Raw genomic sequence first — 14,669 nt, 5'->3', positions numbered from 1 at the left:
GTCCTGGTCCCGCTCCTGGTCCAGGGGTTCTGCTCCCGCTCCCGGTTCCGGTCCCGCTCTCGGTCCCGCTCTCGGTCCCGCTCTCGGTCCCGCTCTCGGTCCCGCTCTCGGTCCCGGTCCGGCCGCCAGGCGGCGCCGCTAGACCGCGGATCGGCCCGCAGCTCCAGAGCAGAAAGCCCCTCGGTGTGACGAGCTGCTTCCTGACCAGACCTGCCGGGAGCCACACCTCGGACCCGAGATCCGAGACCCGAGATTCGAGACAAGTACCCGCGACCGAACGGCAGGATCTATACTCCAGACCCGGACCATTCGGACCCTCTCGGAGTGTGAGCAGAGCCTGGGAGAAGGAGCGGAACGCGTTTCTGCTCTGTGGAGAACGAGGAAGAGGAGACGTCACCGGGTTCAACTGTTCCTGGTCCGGTGAGCGGAACGCTTCTGGTTCTTCTTTGAACGGGGCATTTATAGGTTATTTGAAATCGTTATGATATAAAAACCAGACGACATCTCCAACTAAACGACGGCGAATCCAAACTATGGTCACTAGTAGGCGACTCGCTCAGGTCTCCACGGTGAACCCACCGACTGCTGAGCCGTTCGGGGTCCCTACGGTCAGAGATGAACCCTGAGGTCAGGGGTCACACTACACACACCGGGGGTCTACTGTTACCTGGGGGGTCTACTGTACACAACGGGGGTCTACTGTAAACTGTGGGTCTACTGTAAACTGGGGGGTCTACTGTACACACCGTGGGGTCCACTGTACACCTTGGGGGGGGGGTCACTGTACACTACTGTACACACCGGGGGCTACTGTAAACTGGGGGTCTACTGTAAACTCGGGGGGGTCCACTGTACACTGGGGTCTACTATACACTGTGGGGTCTACTGTACGCCATGGGGGCGTTGGTCCCCTGTGGACCGGGGTCTACTGTACTTTAGTGTAGACCTACTGTAATAGAGAGCGATGTGGGCGACTGTTAAGTGCGTTTATTAAACTCTAATGGGGGCTGACTCTGATGTAGTTCCACTGATGCAGTCTGCCGGACTACAGTCATGGCCGCCTCACTCCTCAGCATTCTGTGTCTCTGTCCTGTCTGGAGATATGTTGGGGAGAAGTCCTTATTTGGTCAGTGTGGTTTGGAGTCAAAGAGGGCATCCTTCTTGTCCAATCATGTTCTTGTAAAAGGCTGCCAAGACATCTGTAACCATGGAGACACACGGTCTTCATCACAGACTGATAAACTGAATTAATCAAGTACAACCCTCTGCTTATTAGAATAACGAGTAACCAACTCTAAATATTAACTAGTCCAGGGGTAGGGGTAGACGGTACACAGACAGGTCATTAAGGAGCAGGTAGGGGTTAGACAGTGCAGAGACAGGTCATTAAGGAGCAGGTAGGGGTTAGACAGTGCAGAGACAGGTCATTAAGGAGCAGGTAGGGGTTAGACGGTACAGAGACGGGTCATTAAGGAGCAGGAAGGGGTTAGACAGTACAGAGACAGGTCATTAAGCAGCAGGTAGGGGTTAGACAGTACAGAGACAGGTCATTAAGGAGCAGGTAGGGTTAGACGGTACACAGACAGGTCATTAAGGAGCAGGTAGGGGTTAGACAGTACAGAGACAGGTCATTAAGGAGCAGGTAGGGGTTAGACAGTACAGAGACAGGTCATTAAGGAGCAGGTAGGGGTTAGACAGTACAGAGACAGGTCATTAAGGAGCAGGTAGGGGTTAGACAGTACAGAGACAGGTCATTAAGCAGCAGGTAGGGGTTAGACAGTACAGAGACAGGTCATTAAGGAGCAGCTAGGGGTTAGACAGTACAGAGACAGGTCATTAAGGAGCAGGTAGGGGTTAGACAGTACAGAGACAGGTCATTAAGGAGCAGGTAGGGGTTAGACAGTACAGAGACAGGTCATTAAGGAGCATGTAGGGGTTAGACAGTACAGAGACAGGTCATTAAGGAGCAGGTAGGGGTTAGACAGTACAGAGACAGGTCATTAAGGAGCAGGTAGGGGTTAGACAGTACAGAGACGGGTCATTAAGGAGCAGGAAGGGGTTAGACAGTACAGAGACAGGTCATTAAGGAGCAGGTAGGGGTTGGACAGTATAGAGAGAGGTCATTAGGGAGGTGTGTGTGTGTGTGTGTGTGTGTGTGTGTGTGTGTGTGTGTGTGTGTGTGTGTGTGTGTGTGTGTGTGTGTGTGTGTGTGTGTGTGTGTGTGTGTGTGTGTGTGTGTGTAATTGAAAATCTTAAAAAAATGAAGCAGATTTCACAGTTTGAATAACATTAGCAACATGTCTCAGTGTTAATGCTAGCAGTGATTAGCATTACTCTATTGGTCTAAAGCTTGAATAGCATTAGCATGGCTCAGTGTTAATGCTAGCAGTGATTAGCATTACTCTATTGGTCTAAAGCTTGAATAGCATTAGCATGGCTCAGTGTTAATGCTAGCAGTGATTAGCATTACTCTATTGGTCTAAAGCTTGAATAGCATTAGCATGGCTCAGTGTTAATGCTAGCAGTGATTAGCATTACTCTATTGGTCTACAGTTTGAATAGCATTAGCACGTCTCAGTGTTAATGCTAGCAGTGGACAGCATTACTCTATTGGTCTACAGTTTGAATAGCATTAGCACGTCTCAGTGTTAATGCTAGCAGTGGACAGCATTTCTCTATTGGTCTACAGTTTGAATAGCATTAGCATGACTGTGGTTATGTTCGCAGAGCAAGAATCTGCTTGTTGCTCCTCACATTCCTCCATTATCAGCTAGCTCCGTACCTCAACACACACTGCTCCTAATCTACTCTAGAGCATGTTCTACTCTACTCTAGAGTCTAGAGCATGTTCTACTATAGACCGGAACATGTTCTACTCTAGACCATGTTCTACTCTACTCTAGAGTCTAGAGCATGTTCTACTCTACTCTAAAGTCTAGAGCATGTTCTACTATAGACCGGAACATGTTCTACTCTAGACCATGTTCTACTCTACTCTAGAGTCTAGAGCATGTTCTACTCTACTCTAAAGTCTAGAGCATGTTCTACTATAGACCGGAACATGTTCTACTCTAGACCATGTTCTACTCTACTCTAGAGTCTAGAGCATGTTCTACTCTACTCTAAAGTCTAGAGGCATGTTCTACTATAGACCGGAACATGTTCTACTCTAGACCATGTTCTACTCTACTCTAAAGTCTAGAGCATGTTCTACTATAGACCGGAACATGTTCTACTCTAGACCATGTTCTACTCTACTCTAGAGTCTAGAGCATGTTCTACTCTACTCTAAAGTCTAGAGCATGTTCTACTATAGACCGGAACATGTTCTACTCTAGACCATGTTCTACAGTTCTCTAGACCATGTTCTACTCTAGACCATGTTCTACAGTTCTCTAGACCATGTTCTACTCTAGACCATGTTCTTCTGTTCTATAGACCATGTTCTACTCTAGACCACGTCCTACTCTACTCCAGAGTCTAGGTCATCCTACACTATATATTTATATAAATACAACAATGATATTGCCATTTGAAAACATAAAGACGGTTATATATACATCGAAATATATGAATAGGATAATGTGAACCTAAAACCAGGGCTTCATGCTCCGCAGGAATCCCTGTTTCCCTGTTGCCGTGGTAACCACATCCCATGACCTGACTCCAGCAGCTGAATGCCCCACAGCGTCGCCACGGAAACCAACCCCAGCGTGGCGCTCCGGGTGTCGCGGAGTCTCGGGATGAGCGAGTTTTGGCACAAGATGGGATGCTGCGTGGTGGCCACGCAACCACAGGTGATGTTTACGCAAACGGATCCACGACGCGCTCACGTACCCGCGCGCAGACGTCTGAGTACATGAAGACGTGTGTGTGTGTGTGTGTGTGTGTGTGTGTGTGTGTGTGTGTGGTGTGTGCCATAAAGATAAACTGTGTGTGTGTGTGTGTGTGTGTGTGTGTGTGTGTGTGTGTGTGTGTGTGTGTGTGTGTGTGTGTGTGTGTGTGTGTGTGTGTGTGTCATAACAATAACCTGTGTGTGTGTGTGTGTGTGTGTGTGTGTGTGTGTGTGTGTGTGTGTGTGTGTGTGTGTGTGTGTGTGTGTGTGTGTGTGTGTGTGTGTGTGTGTGTGTGTGTGTTTGTGTGTGAAGAAGAGGAGGAGGAGGCCGAAGATAGACCTCAGTATGATCGGGGAGCCCACCAACTTCATGCACCTCACCCACATCGGCTCTGGAGAGATGGCCGACGGACCGGTACGACCTCCGACCTCTGACCCGCCTGCTGCTCCTCAGGGAGGAGGAGCTCCCTGAGTCTCTATGAGGAGGGGGGGGTCTCTATGAGGAGGGGGGGGTCTCTATGAGGAGGGGGCGGGGGGTCTCTATGAGGAGGGGGGGGTCTCTATGAGGAGGGCGGGGGGGGTCTCTATGAGGAGGGCGGGGGGGGTCTCTATGAGGAGGGCGGGGGGGGTCTCTATGAGGAGGGGGGGGGTCTCTATGAGGAGGGCGGGGGGGGTCTCTATGAGGAGGGGGGGGGGGTCTCTTTGAGGAGGGGGGGGGGGGTCTCTATGAGGAGGGGGGGGGGGTCTCTATGAGGAGGGGGGGGTCTCTTTGAGGAGGGGGGGGGGGGTCTCTATGAGGAGGGCGGGGGGGGTCTCTTTGAGGAGGGGGGGGGTCTCTATGAGGAGGGCGGGGGGGGTCTCTATGAGGAGGGCGGGGGGGGGTCTCTTTGAGGAGGGGGGGGGTCTCTATGAGGAGGGGGGGGTCTCTATGAGGAGGGCGGGGGGGGTCTCTATGAGGAGGGCGGGGGGGTCTCTATGAGGAGGGCGGGGGGGGTCTCTTTGAGGAGGGGGGGGGTCTCTATGAGGAGGGGGGGGTCTCTATGAGGAGGGCGGGGGGTCTCTATGAGGAGGGGGGGTCTCTAGGAGGGGGGGGGGTCTCTATGAGGAGGGGGCGGGGGTCTCTGTGAGGAGGGGGGGGGTCTCTATTAGGGGGGGGGGGGGTCTCTAAGAGGAGGGGGGGGGTCTCTATGAGGAGCTCAGTGTAAAGACCTCCCCCGCCGCCCTCCCTTGGTAGGGAGGGGGGTGGGGGAGGGAATGTTTTCAGAATCATGTCCCCAGGAGGAAGTGGCGGACAGGAAGTATCATACAGAGGAATATTATTAGGTTTCCTCCTGCCAGGAGACCAAGTCCCGAGCACGTCAATACTACACTAGAACATGTGTGATCTGCCTTGGAAACACACCTTAACTAACGTGTGTGTGTGTGTGTGTGTGTGTGTGTGTGTGTGTGCGTGTGCGTGTGCGTGTGCGTGTGTAGTCAGGGTCGATGCAGGAACAGATGCGGTCGAAAGGACCCCCCACGAACGGCAGAAACAGTCTCTTATAGTAGACATAGATATAGATATAGATACACAGCTATATCTATATCTATATCTACACGTCTCATATTGCTGGTAAGAACAAACACTACACACACCAGACTACACACTAAACACTACGCACAAATTACACTTCACACTACACTCTACACGCCACACATTACACACTACACTACGCTACACACCACACTATACACTACGCTATACTCTGGACACTACACTTCACACACTACACTACACACTCTACTGTACTCTGTGTGTATTCAACAGTTCTGCATTGACACATCTGGTCCTGCTGGATGCAATCCTGTTCCAAACATCTGGTCTCTCCCGGTCCTTCCTGGTCCCTCCTGGTCCCTCCTGGTCTCTCCTGGTCCCTCCCGGTCTCTCCTGGTCCCTCCTGGTCCCTCCTGGTCTCTCCTGGTCCCTACCGGTCTCTCCTGGTCCCTACTGGTCTCTCCTGGTCTCTCCTGGTCCCTCCTGGTCCCTCCTGGTCTCTCCCGGTCCCTCCTGGTCTCTCCTGGTCCCTCCTGGTCCCTCCTGGTCCCTCCTGGTCTCTCCCGGTCCCTCCTGGTCTCTCCCGGTCTCTCCCGGTCCCTCCTGGTCTCTCCTGGTCCCTCCCGGTCCCTCCCGGTCCCTCCCGGTCTCTCCCGGTCCCTCCTGGTCCCTCCTGGTTTCTCCTGGACCCTCCTGGTCTCTCCCGGTCTCTCATGGACCCAGTACCCTGGCCCTCCATCCCGGACCCTCTTCTTCTTCACCTTCCTCTCACTGCGTGTCCCCCCCCCCCTGGACAGACCCCCACAGTGCCTGGAGGACAGACGGACTACTGGACTAGTAATGAAAGACTCTTTGGGAGGAGGGGAGGTGTTGATAAAGGCTGTCTTCATGAGATCATTTCACTGCTGTTGTGTTAGCTGTTGTTAGCTATTGTGTTAGCTGTTGTGTTAGCTGTGGTGTTAGCTGTGGTGTTAGCTGATGTGTTAGCTGATGTGTTAGCTGTGGTGCTAGCTGTGGTGCTAGCTGATGTGTTAGCTGATGTGTTAGCTGATGTGTTAGCTGTTGTGTTAGCTGATGTGTTAGCTGTTGTGTCGTGGTGGTTTCTAAACAACGGGGACCTGCTCGCTTAACCCAGTGACTCCTCTGTCTGGGAGGAGGAGTCACTGGTTAGTCATTAACCTAACGAGTGGAGAAAGGTTCAGTACGGTGCAGTTTGGTGGAGTAAGGTTCAGTTAGGTGGAGCAAGATGCAGTTAGGTCGAGCAAGGTGCAGTAAGGTGGAGTAAGGTGCAGTCAGGTGCAGTAAGGTGAAGTGAGGAGCAGTCAGGTGGAGTAAGGTGCAGTCAGGTGGAGTAAGGTGCAGTCAGGTGGAGTAAGGTGCAGTCAGGTGGAGTAAGGTGCAGTCAGGTGGAGTAAGGTGGAGTGAGGAGCAGTCAGGTGCAGTTAGGTGGAGTAAGGTGGAGTGAGGAGCAGTCAGGTGGAGTAAGGTGCAGTTTGGTGGAGTAAGGTGCAGTCAGGTGGAGTAAGGTGCAGTTTGGTGGAGTAAGGTGCAGTCAGGTGGAGTAAGGTGCAGTCAGGTCGTTGGAGTAAAGTGAAGTTAGGTGGAGAAAGAGTAAAGAAACACCTACTGGTCCTCTCCCCCTAATTTCTCCCTCCCTCCTCTCTCCCCCAGAGAGGGAGACAGACAGGGAGCTTGAGAGGTTGAGAGAAAGAGGGGGAGACAGACAGACAGACAGACAGCGGTGGGCAGGGTGAGACAGAGAGAGAGACAGGGACTCTGTCTCTCTGTGGAGGAGCAGCAGGATGGTTTTGTCGGGGTCTGAAATGACCCCCAGCTCTTCTTGGGACTGGTCAGACTAGCAGCCATCTTTTGTTTTACTGTTTGTTCAATTTGGTTCTTAATAATCCTCACATTCCTTCTGCTGGTTCTACTGGGAGCTGCCCAGTAGAACACATTCAACCACAGTGCTACGGGGGGACAGAATCCTGAAATAAAAAGTATTTTCCCAAAAGGATTATTAAATGTGTTCTGATTACAAAGTCTCTCTGGTCTGTTTCTGCTGTCGCTCTGCTGGTACGGTGTGAAGGTTGTTCTGGTACGGTGTGAAGGTTGTTCTGGTACGGTGTGAAGGTTGTTCTGGTACGGTGTGATGGTTGTGCTGGTACGGTGTGATGGTTGTGCTGGTACGGTGTGATGGTTGTTCTGGTACGGTGTGATGGTTGTTCTGGTACGGTGTGAAAGTTGTTCTGGTACGTTGTGATGGTTGTTCTGGTACGGTGTGATGGTTGTTCTGGTACGGTGTGAAGGTTGTTCTGGTACGTTGTGATGGTTGTTCTGGTACGGTGTGATGGTTGTTTTGGTACGGTGTGCTGGTGTTGCTGGTACGGTGTGATGGTTGTTCTGGTACGGTGTGATGGTTGTTCTGGTACGGTGTGATGGTTGTTCTGGTACGGTGTGATGGTTGCTTTGGTACGGTGTGCTGGTGTTGCTGGTACGGTGTGATGGTTGTTCTGGTACGGTGTGATGGTTCTGGTACGGTGTGATGGTTGTTCTTGTACGGTGTGATGGTTGTTCTAGTACGGTGTGCTGGTGTTGCTGGTACGGTGTGATGGTTGTTCTGGTACGGTGTGATGGTTGCTGGTACGGTGTGCTGGTACGGTGTGAAGGTTGTTCTGGTACGGTGTGCTGGTACGGTGTGATGGTTGCTGGTACGGTGTGTTCTCTTTCAGCGTGTCTTGCGTAGTGTGACTCCTGCTCTGGATGTGCCCCCACGTTAGCCTAGCAGCTAGCTGTTGGGGCAGACTGGTGTCCTGGTTTACATGAGAGGTGTGTGTTAGTTTGTGTGTTTGTGTGAGTCACACGCAGCCAGACAAACACTTCTGAGTTCCAGAAACTTCTGAGCTCCAGTGGTAGGCTGGCAAAGTTTACAAGTACACACAAACACACAACGCCATGTGCTAAACTAACACACGCACACACACACACACACACACACACACACACACACACACACACACACACACACACACACACACACACACACACACACACACACACACACACACACACACACACACACACCTGAACTGTGTGTGTTCATGCATCCAGCCGCACCACAAAGAACTCTGCTTCCTGTTTATTCAGGGCCCTATTTCATCACTTCCTGTCGCTGTCAGCCCCCATTTCCTGTCCAGGGAGTCACTTTAAAAAACACACACACACACACACACACACACACACACACACACACACACACACACACACACACACACACACACACACACACACACACACACACACACACACACACACACACACACACATGGCTGCTCTGTTATCCGTATCTCTCTCGGAGGGATATTGAGTATTCCCTGTCATGACCACATCCTGTGTGTCTCTTGATTGAGTCATCAAATGACTTCACACTAGGAGGTTTGAGGTCAACGCCTTTATTGCTGATGACAACATCAAGCATGGGTCATGTGATCAGAGAACGTCTTGGGCACCGGGGGGTGACGTCATCCTGGACCGCTCTGATCCCACCTAAACACACACACACGCACACACACGCACAGACGCATACAAACAGACACACACACACACACACACACGCACACACGCATACAAACAGACACACACAGACACACGAACACACATGCACACACTAGTAAGTACAGTAATTATTCAGTGATACGACAATAGTATTCTATGTAGTGAGTGAACTCACTGTTTGACACAGTCGGGGATCTGCACATGCTCAGTAGGAACCAGGAGGGAGAGTTCACTCAGGCTGCTCACAAACTGAAGCTTCCTGCTGAACTTAGAACTGAGGAGGAGAGAGAGAGAGAGAGAGAGGAGAGACAGACAGAGGGAGAGAGAGAGACAGACATAGAGAGGAGAGACAGACAGAGAGAGGGAGGGAGGGGGGGAGAGAGAGAGAGAGAGAGAGAGAGAGAGAGAGAGAGAGAGAGAGAGAGAGAGAGAGAGAGAGAGAGAGAGAGAGAGAGAGAGAGAGGAGAGACAGACATAGAGAGGAGAGACAGACAGAGAGAGGGAGGGGGGGGGGGAAGAGAGAGAGAGAGGAGAAATTATAGGAGGTGAGAGGGAAAGAGAGGAGAGGGAGTGAGTGGAGAGAGGAGAGGAGAGGAGGTGTGAGACAGAGAGAGCGAGAGAGAGGAGAGATGAGAGGAGGACAGGAAGTGAGAGGAGGGAGATGAGTGGAATGGGAGGAAGGGGAGGAGGCACGTTTTGATTTCATCTTAAATCCCATGATCTCCACATGATGAGGTCACCCTGGTAGATGTTAGACACGATGAGGTCACTATGGTGATGAGGAGGTGCACACCTGATGAAGGGCTTGATGAAGGTGATGAGGGCCTTGATGTACCAGGTGGGGTGAAGAACATAAAGAGCCTTGAGGTTCTTCCTCAGTCTGCAGAGAGAGTGATGATATGGTCATCTCATGTTATGTTCAGAACCAGCCCATCACAGCTTCTTCAAGCTGTGATGAGACCTGACCAGGTGAGCTGGTGACCTGAGGAGCTGGTGAAGACCAGTTGAGCTGGTTCAAGGTGAGCTGACTCACCTGCGTTGGATGGTGGTGTAGCAGTCTCTCAGCCAGCCAATCCCTGGCAGCTTCTCCTTCTGGCCTCCAGCACAAAGGTAGACCACAGCGTAATCCTGAGAAACCATCAGGTCTAACGTACCCACCACGTACCTGCAGGGCGACAGACAGGTAGACAGGGAGACAGACAGGTCGACACACTGCTACAAACAATGGCAGAAACACTGGTAGACAGTTAGGCAGACAGACAGGTAGACAGGGAGACAGACAGGTCGACACACTGGTACAAACACTAGGAGTCAGACAGGTAGAGAAACTGGTAGACAGTTAGGCAGACAGACAGGTAAGCAGGTGGGAAGGTGGACAGACAGCCTGTACCTGAACAGGTGGTCCATGACTGACTGGTAGTTTTCCAGACTGTTCTCTGGCAGGTAACAGGAGGAAAACACGATGATGTCATTCATACCGTCTCCGTAGTAACCTGGAATGTTGGAAATATTGGCTGCTAATTAACCTCAGAATGTTTGGCAAATGGGTAGCATGCTAACCCCTGTGTATGTACTTGTAGAATGTAGCATGCTAACCACTGTGTGTGTAACAGTAGCATGTAGCATGCTAACCTCTGTATGTGTAGCTGTAGCATGAAGCATTATATCCCCTGTGTGTGTAGCTGTAGCATGTATCATGCTAACCTCTGTATGTGTAGCTGTAGCATGAAGCATTCTATCCCCTGTGTGTAGCTGTAGCATGTAGCATGCTAACCCCTGTGTGTAGCAGTAGCATGCTATCCCCTGAGTGTAGCTGCAGCATGTATCATGCTAACCCCTGTGTGTAGCTGTAGCATGTAGCATGCTAACATCTGTTTGTGTAGCTGTAGCATGTAGCATGCTACCCCCTGCATGTGTAGCTGTAGCATGTAGCATGCTAACCCCTGTGTGTGTAGCTGTAGCATGTAGCATGCTACCCCCTGTGTGTGTAGCTGTAGCATGTATCATTCTAACCCCTGTATGTGTAGCTGTAGCCAGTAGCATGCTACCCCCTGTGTGTGTAGCTGTAGCACTTAGCATGCTAACCTCCATGGGACAGCACCTTGAGGAAGGGCTGGATGAGGCTCATGTTGACCCTGCTCTCCTGGGGCTCGTCCCCGGGGGTGAAGCGGCGCCACCTGGTGCCCTGGTCGTCCACCTCGTCCTCCAGGCAGCCCAGCCCCGCCTCCGCTCCCGGGGCGGGGCCACCAACCCTACGATGGCTGGAGGCCACACCCAGACGCCGCATCTCATCTGTCCACAGACAGACAGGCAGGCAGACAGACAGGCAGAGAGACAGGCGGTCAGACAGACAGACAGACAGACAGACAGACAGACAGACAGGCAGAGAGACAGGCAGGCAGACAGACAGGCAGAGAGACAGGCGGTCAGACAGACAGACAGGCGGTCAGACAGACAGACAGACAGACAGACAGACAGACAGACAGGCAGGCAGACAGACAGGCAGAGAGACAGGCGGTCAGACAGACAGACAGGCGGTCAGACAGACAGACAGACAGACAGACAGGTAGACAGACAGGTAGTCAGACAGACAGACAGACAGACAGACAGACAGACAGACAGACAGACAGACAGACAGACAGACAGACAGACAGACAGACAGGCAGAGAGACAGGTGGACAGACAGACAGACAGACAGACAGACAGACAGACAGAGGGAGGCAGACAGTTAGACAGACAGAGGGAGGCAGACAGTTAGACAGACAGACAGACAGTGTCATTGGCAGTGGCAGTTTCTGATTGGCCAAAACCAAGCCCCGCCCCCCCCCCCCCCCCCCTGGTACCCAGCATGTCGGCGTCGTAGGAGGGGAAGGCCATGGACTCGGTGTCGGAGGGCGTGGCCATGCCGTCCAGGACCCGGTCCAGCTCCGCGTCCTCCGGGTCGGGAGACAGGAGGCCGAACGGGAGGTCCTCCGAGGCCAGGGAGTCACCACCCCCTGGGAGGGGTCACAGGGTTAGAGAGTCACCGCCTCCTGGGGGGGGTCACAGGGTTAGAGAGTCACCACCCTCTGGGAGGGGTCACAGGGTTAGAGAGTCACCACCCCCTGGGAGGGGTCACAGGGTTAGAGAGTCACCACCCTCAGGGAGGGGTCACAGGGTTAGAGAGTCACCACCCTGGGAGGGGTCACAGGGTTAGAGAGTCACCACCCCCTGGGAGGGGTCACAGGGTTAGAGAGTCACCACCCTGGGAGGGGTCAGAGGGTTAGAGAGTCACCACCCTCTGGGAGGGGTCACAGGGTTAGAGAGTCACCACCCTGGGAGGGGTCACAGGGTTAGAGAGTCACCACCCCCTGGGAGGGGTCACAGGGTTAGAGAGTCACCACCCTGGGAGGGGTCAGAGGGTTAGAGAGTCACCACCCTCTGGGAGGGGTCACAGGGTTAGAGAGTCACCACCCTGGGAGGGGTCACAGGGTTAGAGAGTCACCACCCTGGGAGGGGTCACAGGGTTAGAGAGTCACCACCCTCTGGGAGGGGTCACAGGGTTAGAGAGTCACCACCCTGGGAGGGGTCACAGGGTTAGAGAGTCACCACCCTGGGGGGTCACAGGGTTAGAGAGTCACCACCCTGGGAGGGGTCACAGGGTTAGAGAGTCACCACCCTCTGGGAGGGGTCACAGGGTTAGAGAGTCACCACCCTCTGGGAGGGGTCACAGGGTACAGTGTGGTCCAGACTCCGGTGTTTCCCTGCAGAAGGTCTGGAGTACAGTAGTGTATAGTATAGTAGAGTACAGTGTAGTACAGTACAGTACACTAGAGTTAGGTATACCAGAGTACAGTACAGTTTAGTACAGTACAGTACAGTAGTGTATAGTAGAGTACAGTATAGCACAGTACACTAGAGTTAGGTATACTAGAGTACAGTACAGTTTAGTACAGTACAGTAGTGTAGTGTATAGTATAGTAGAGTACAGTATAGTACAGTACAGTACACTAGAGTTAGGTATACCAGAGTACAGTACAGTTTAGTACAGTAGTGTATAGTATAGTAGAGTACAGTATATTACACTAGTTAGGTATACTAGAGTACAGTACAGTGCACTAGACTCAGTAAGGTACGGTAGAATAGAGTTAAGATAATAAAGAACATTAAAGCAGAGTACAGTAGAATGGATTAGAGTACAGCAGTGTAAAGTATAGTATAGCATAGTAGTGTACAGTAGAGTAAAGAAGAGTACAGGAGTGTACATTAGAGTACAGTACAGTAGAGTACAGTACAGTAGGGTACAGTACAGTACAGTAGAGTACATTAGAGTACAGTACAGTAGAGTACAGTAGAGTACAGTAGAGTACAGTAGAGTACAGTAGAGTACAGTACAGTAGAGTACAGTACAGTACAGTAGAGTAGAGTACAGTAGAGTAGAGTACAGTAGAGTACAGTACAGTAGAGTACATTAGAGTACAGTAGAGTACAGTAGAGTTGTTACCTAGAGACAGGCTGAGGGCGGGGGCCAGCAGGACCCTCCTCCTCTGGGGGCGGGGCCCCGACAGGGCCAGGCTGGTGGGCGGGGCTGCAGCAGGAAGTGACACGTTTGAGAGGCGTGTGTCTGTGTTGTGTGTGTACTGTGTCTGTGTTGTGTGTGTACTGCGTTGTGTGTGTGTGTGTGTACTGTGTCTGTGTTGTGTGTACTGTGTCTGTGTTGTGTGTGTACTGTGTTGTGTGTGTGTGTACTGTGTCTGTGTTGTGTGTACTGTGTCTGTGTTGTGTGTGTACTGTGTTGTGTGTGTGTGTGTACCGTGTCTGTGTTGTGTGTGTGTGTGTGTGTGTGTCTGTGTTGTGTGTGTCTGTGTTGTGTGTGTCTGTGTTGTGTGTGTACTGTGTCTGTGTTGTGTGTGTGTGTCTGTGTTGTGTGTGTGTGTCTGTGTTGTGTGTACTGTGTCTGTGTTGTGTGTTCTGTGTTGTGTGTGTACTGTGTCTGTGTTGTGTGTGTGTGTCTGTGTTGTGTGTGTTCTGTGTCTGTGTTGTGTGTGTGTGTGTCTGTGTTGTGTGTGTCTGTGTTGTGTGTGCACTGTGTCTGTGTTGTGTGTGTGTGTCTGTGTTGTGTGTACTGTGTCTGTGTTGTGTGTTGTGTGTGTCTGTACTGTGTCTGTGTTGTGTGTGTGTGTGTGTGTCTGTGTTGTGTGTGTCTGTGTTGTGTGTGTGTGTGTGTGTGTGTGTGTGTGTGTGTGTGTGTGTGTGTGTGTACTGTGTCTGTGCTGTGTGCATACTGTGTTGTGTACTGTGTTGTGTGTGTCTGTACTGTGTGTATACTGTGTTGTGTGTGTGTGTGTGTGTGTACTGTGTTGTGTGTGTACTGTGTTGTGTGTGTGTGTGTGTACTGTGTCTGTGTTGTGTGTACTGTGTTGTGTGTGTGTGTGTGTGTGTACTGTGTCTGTGCTGTGTGTATACTGTGGTGTGTGTGTGTGTGTGTGTGTGTGTGTGTGTGTGTGTGTGTGTGTGTGTGTGTGTGTGTGTGTGTGTGTGTACTGTGTGTGTGTGTGTGTGTGTGTGTGTGTGTGTGTGTGTGTGTGTGTGTGTGTGTACTGTGTTGTGTGTGTGTGTGTACTGTGTTGTGTGTGTGTGTGTGTGTGTGTGTGTGTGTGTGTGTGTGTGTGTGTGTGTGTGTGTGTACTGTGTTGTGTGTGTGTGTGTGTGTGTGTGTGTGTGTGTGTGTGTACACTGTGTTGTGTGTGTGTGTGTGTGTGTGTGTGT

At 51.7% G+C, this 14,669-nt stretch overlaps 2 protein-coding genes across 3 annotated transcripts in view; one reads left to right on the top strand and one right to left on the bottom strand.

Annotated features, from left to right (window-relative positions):
- The first annotated feature begins 179 nt into the window (after positions 1–179).
- cdc42se1 (CDC42 small effector 1) lies at positions 180–7,549 on the top strand. 2 transcript variants are annotated; one of them, XR_008893861.1, is made up of 5 exons: positions 180–420; positions 3,618–3,797; positions 4,149–4,250; positions 5,312–5,447; positions 6,093–7,549. XR_008893861.1 is itself a non-coding variant. In XM_056582695.1 (5 exons), exons 2-4 carry the CDS (start codon positions 3,678–3,680, stop codon positions 5,378–5,380), a joined length of 291 nt encoding a protein of 96 aa, XP_056438670.1. In that variant the 5' UTR covers positions 180–420; positions 3,618–3,677; the 3' UTR covers positions 5,381–5,447; positions 5,643–7,549. The 2 variants fall into 2 exon arrangements, 1 of the variants encoding a protein (XP_056438670.1); XM_056582695.1 differs by having other exon boundaries at positions 5,643–7,549.
- A 1,264-nt stretch (positions 7,550–8,813) lies between these two features.
- LOC130375616 (bcl-2/adenovirus E1B 19 kDa-interacting protein 2-like protein) overlaps positions 8,814–14,669 on the bottom strand; it is a 7,874-nt gene continuing 2,018 nt past the window's right edge. The window contains exons 3-10 of the mRNA XM_056582651.1: positions 13,405–13,488; positions 11,765–11,917; positions 11,007–11,213; positions 10,312–10,414; positions 9,955–10,086; positions 9,715–9,801; positions 9,097–9,195; positions 8,814–8,912 (exon numbers count right to left, since the gene is read on the bottom strand). Coding sequence (XP_056438626.1) covers positions 8,888–8,912; positions 9,097–9,195; positions 9,715–9,801; positions 9,955–10,086; positions 10,312–10,414; positions 11,007–11,213; positions 11,765–11,917; positions 13,405–13,488 — 890 coding nt within the window. The 3' untranslated portion in view covers positions 8,814–8,887. The remainder of the gene's footprint in view (positions 8,913–9,096; positions 9,196–9,714; positions 9,802–9,954; positions 10,087–10,311; positions 10,415–11,006; positions 11,214–11,764; positions 11,918–13,404; positions 13,489–14,669) is intronic.

Source organism: Gadus chalcogrammus, chromosome 22 (assembly GCF_026213295.1).
Source record: "Gadus chalcogrammus isolate NIFS_2021 chromosome 22, NIFS_Gcha_1.0, whole genome shotgun sequence".
Classification (NCBI taxonomy): Eukaryota; Metazoa; Chordata; class Actinopteri; order Gadiformes; family Gadidae; genus Gadus; species Gadus chalcogrammus.
The sequence above is the reverse complement of the archived record's forward strand: the minus strand, read 5'-3'. Positions and strand labels throughout refer to the sequence as shown.

Coding starts and splice junctions, on each gene's coding strand:
- cdc42se1 (XM_056582695.1), top strand. CDS start 3,678: ATGCCCCACAGCGTCGCCACGGAAACCAACCCCAGCGTGGCGCTCCGG. Junction 3,798..4,148: donor TGGTGGCCACGCAACCACAG/GTGATGTTTACG, acceptor TTGTGTGTGAAG/AAGAGGAGGAGGAGGCCGAA. Junction 4,251..5,311: donor GAGAGATGGCCGACGGACCG/GTACGACCTCCG, acceptor GTGCGTGTGTAG/TCAGGGTCGATGCAGGAACA.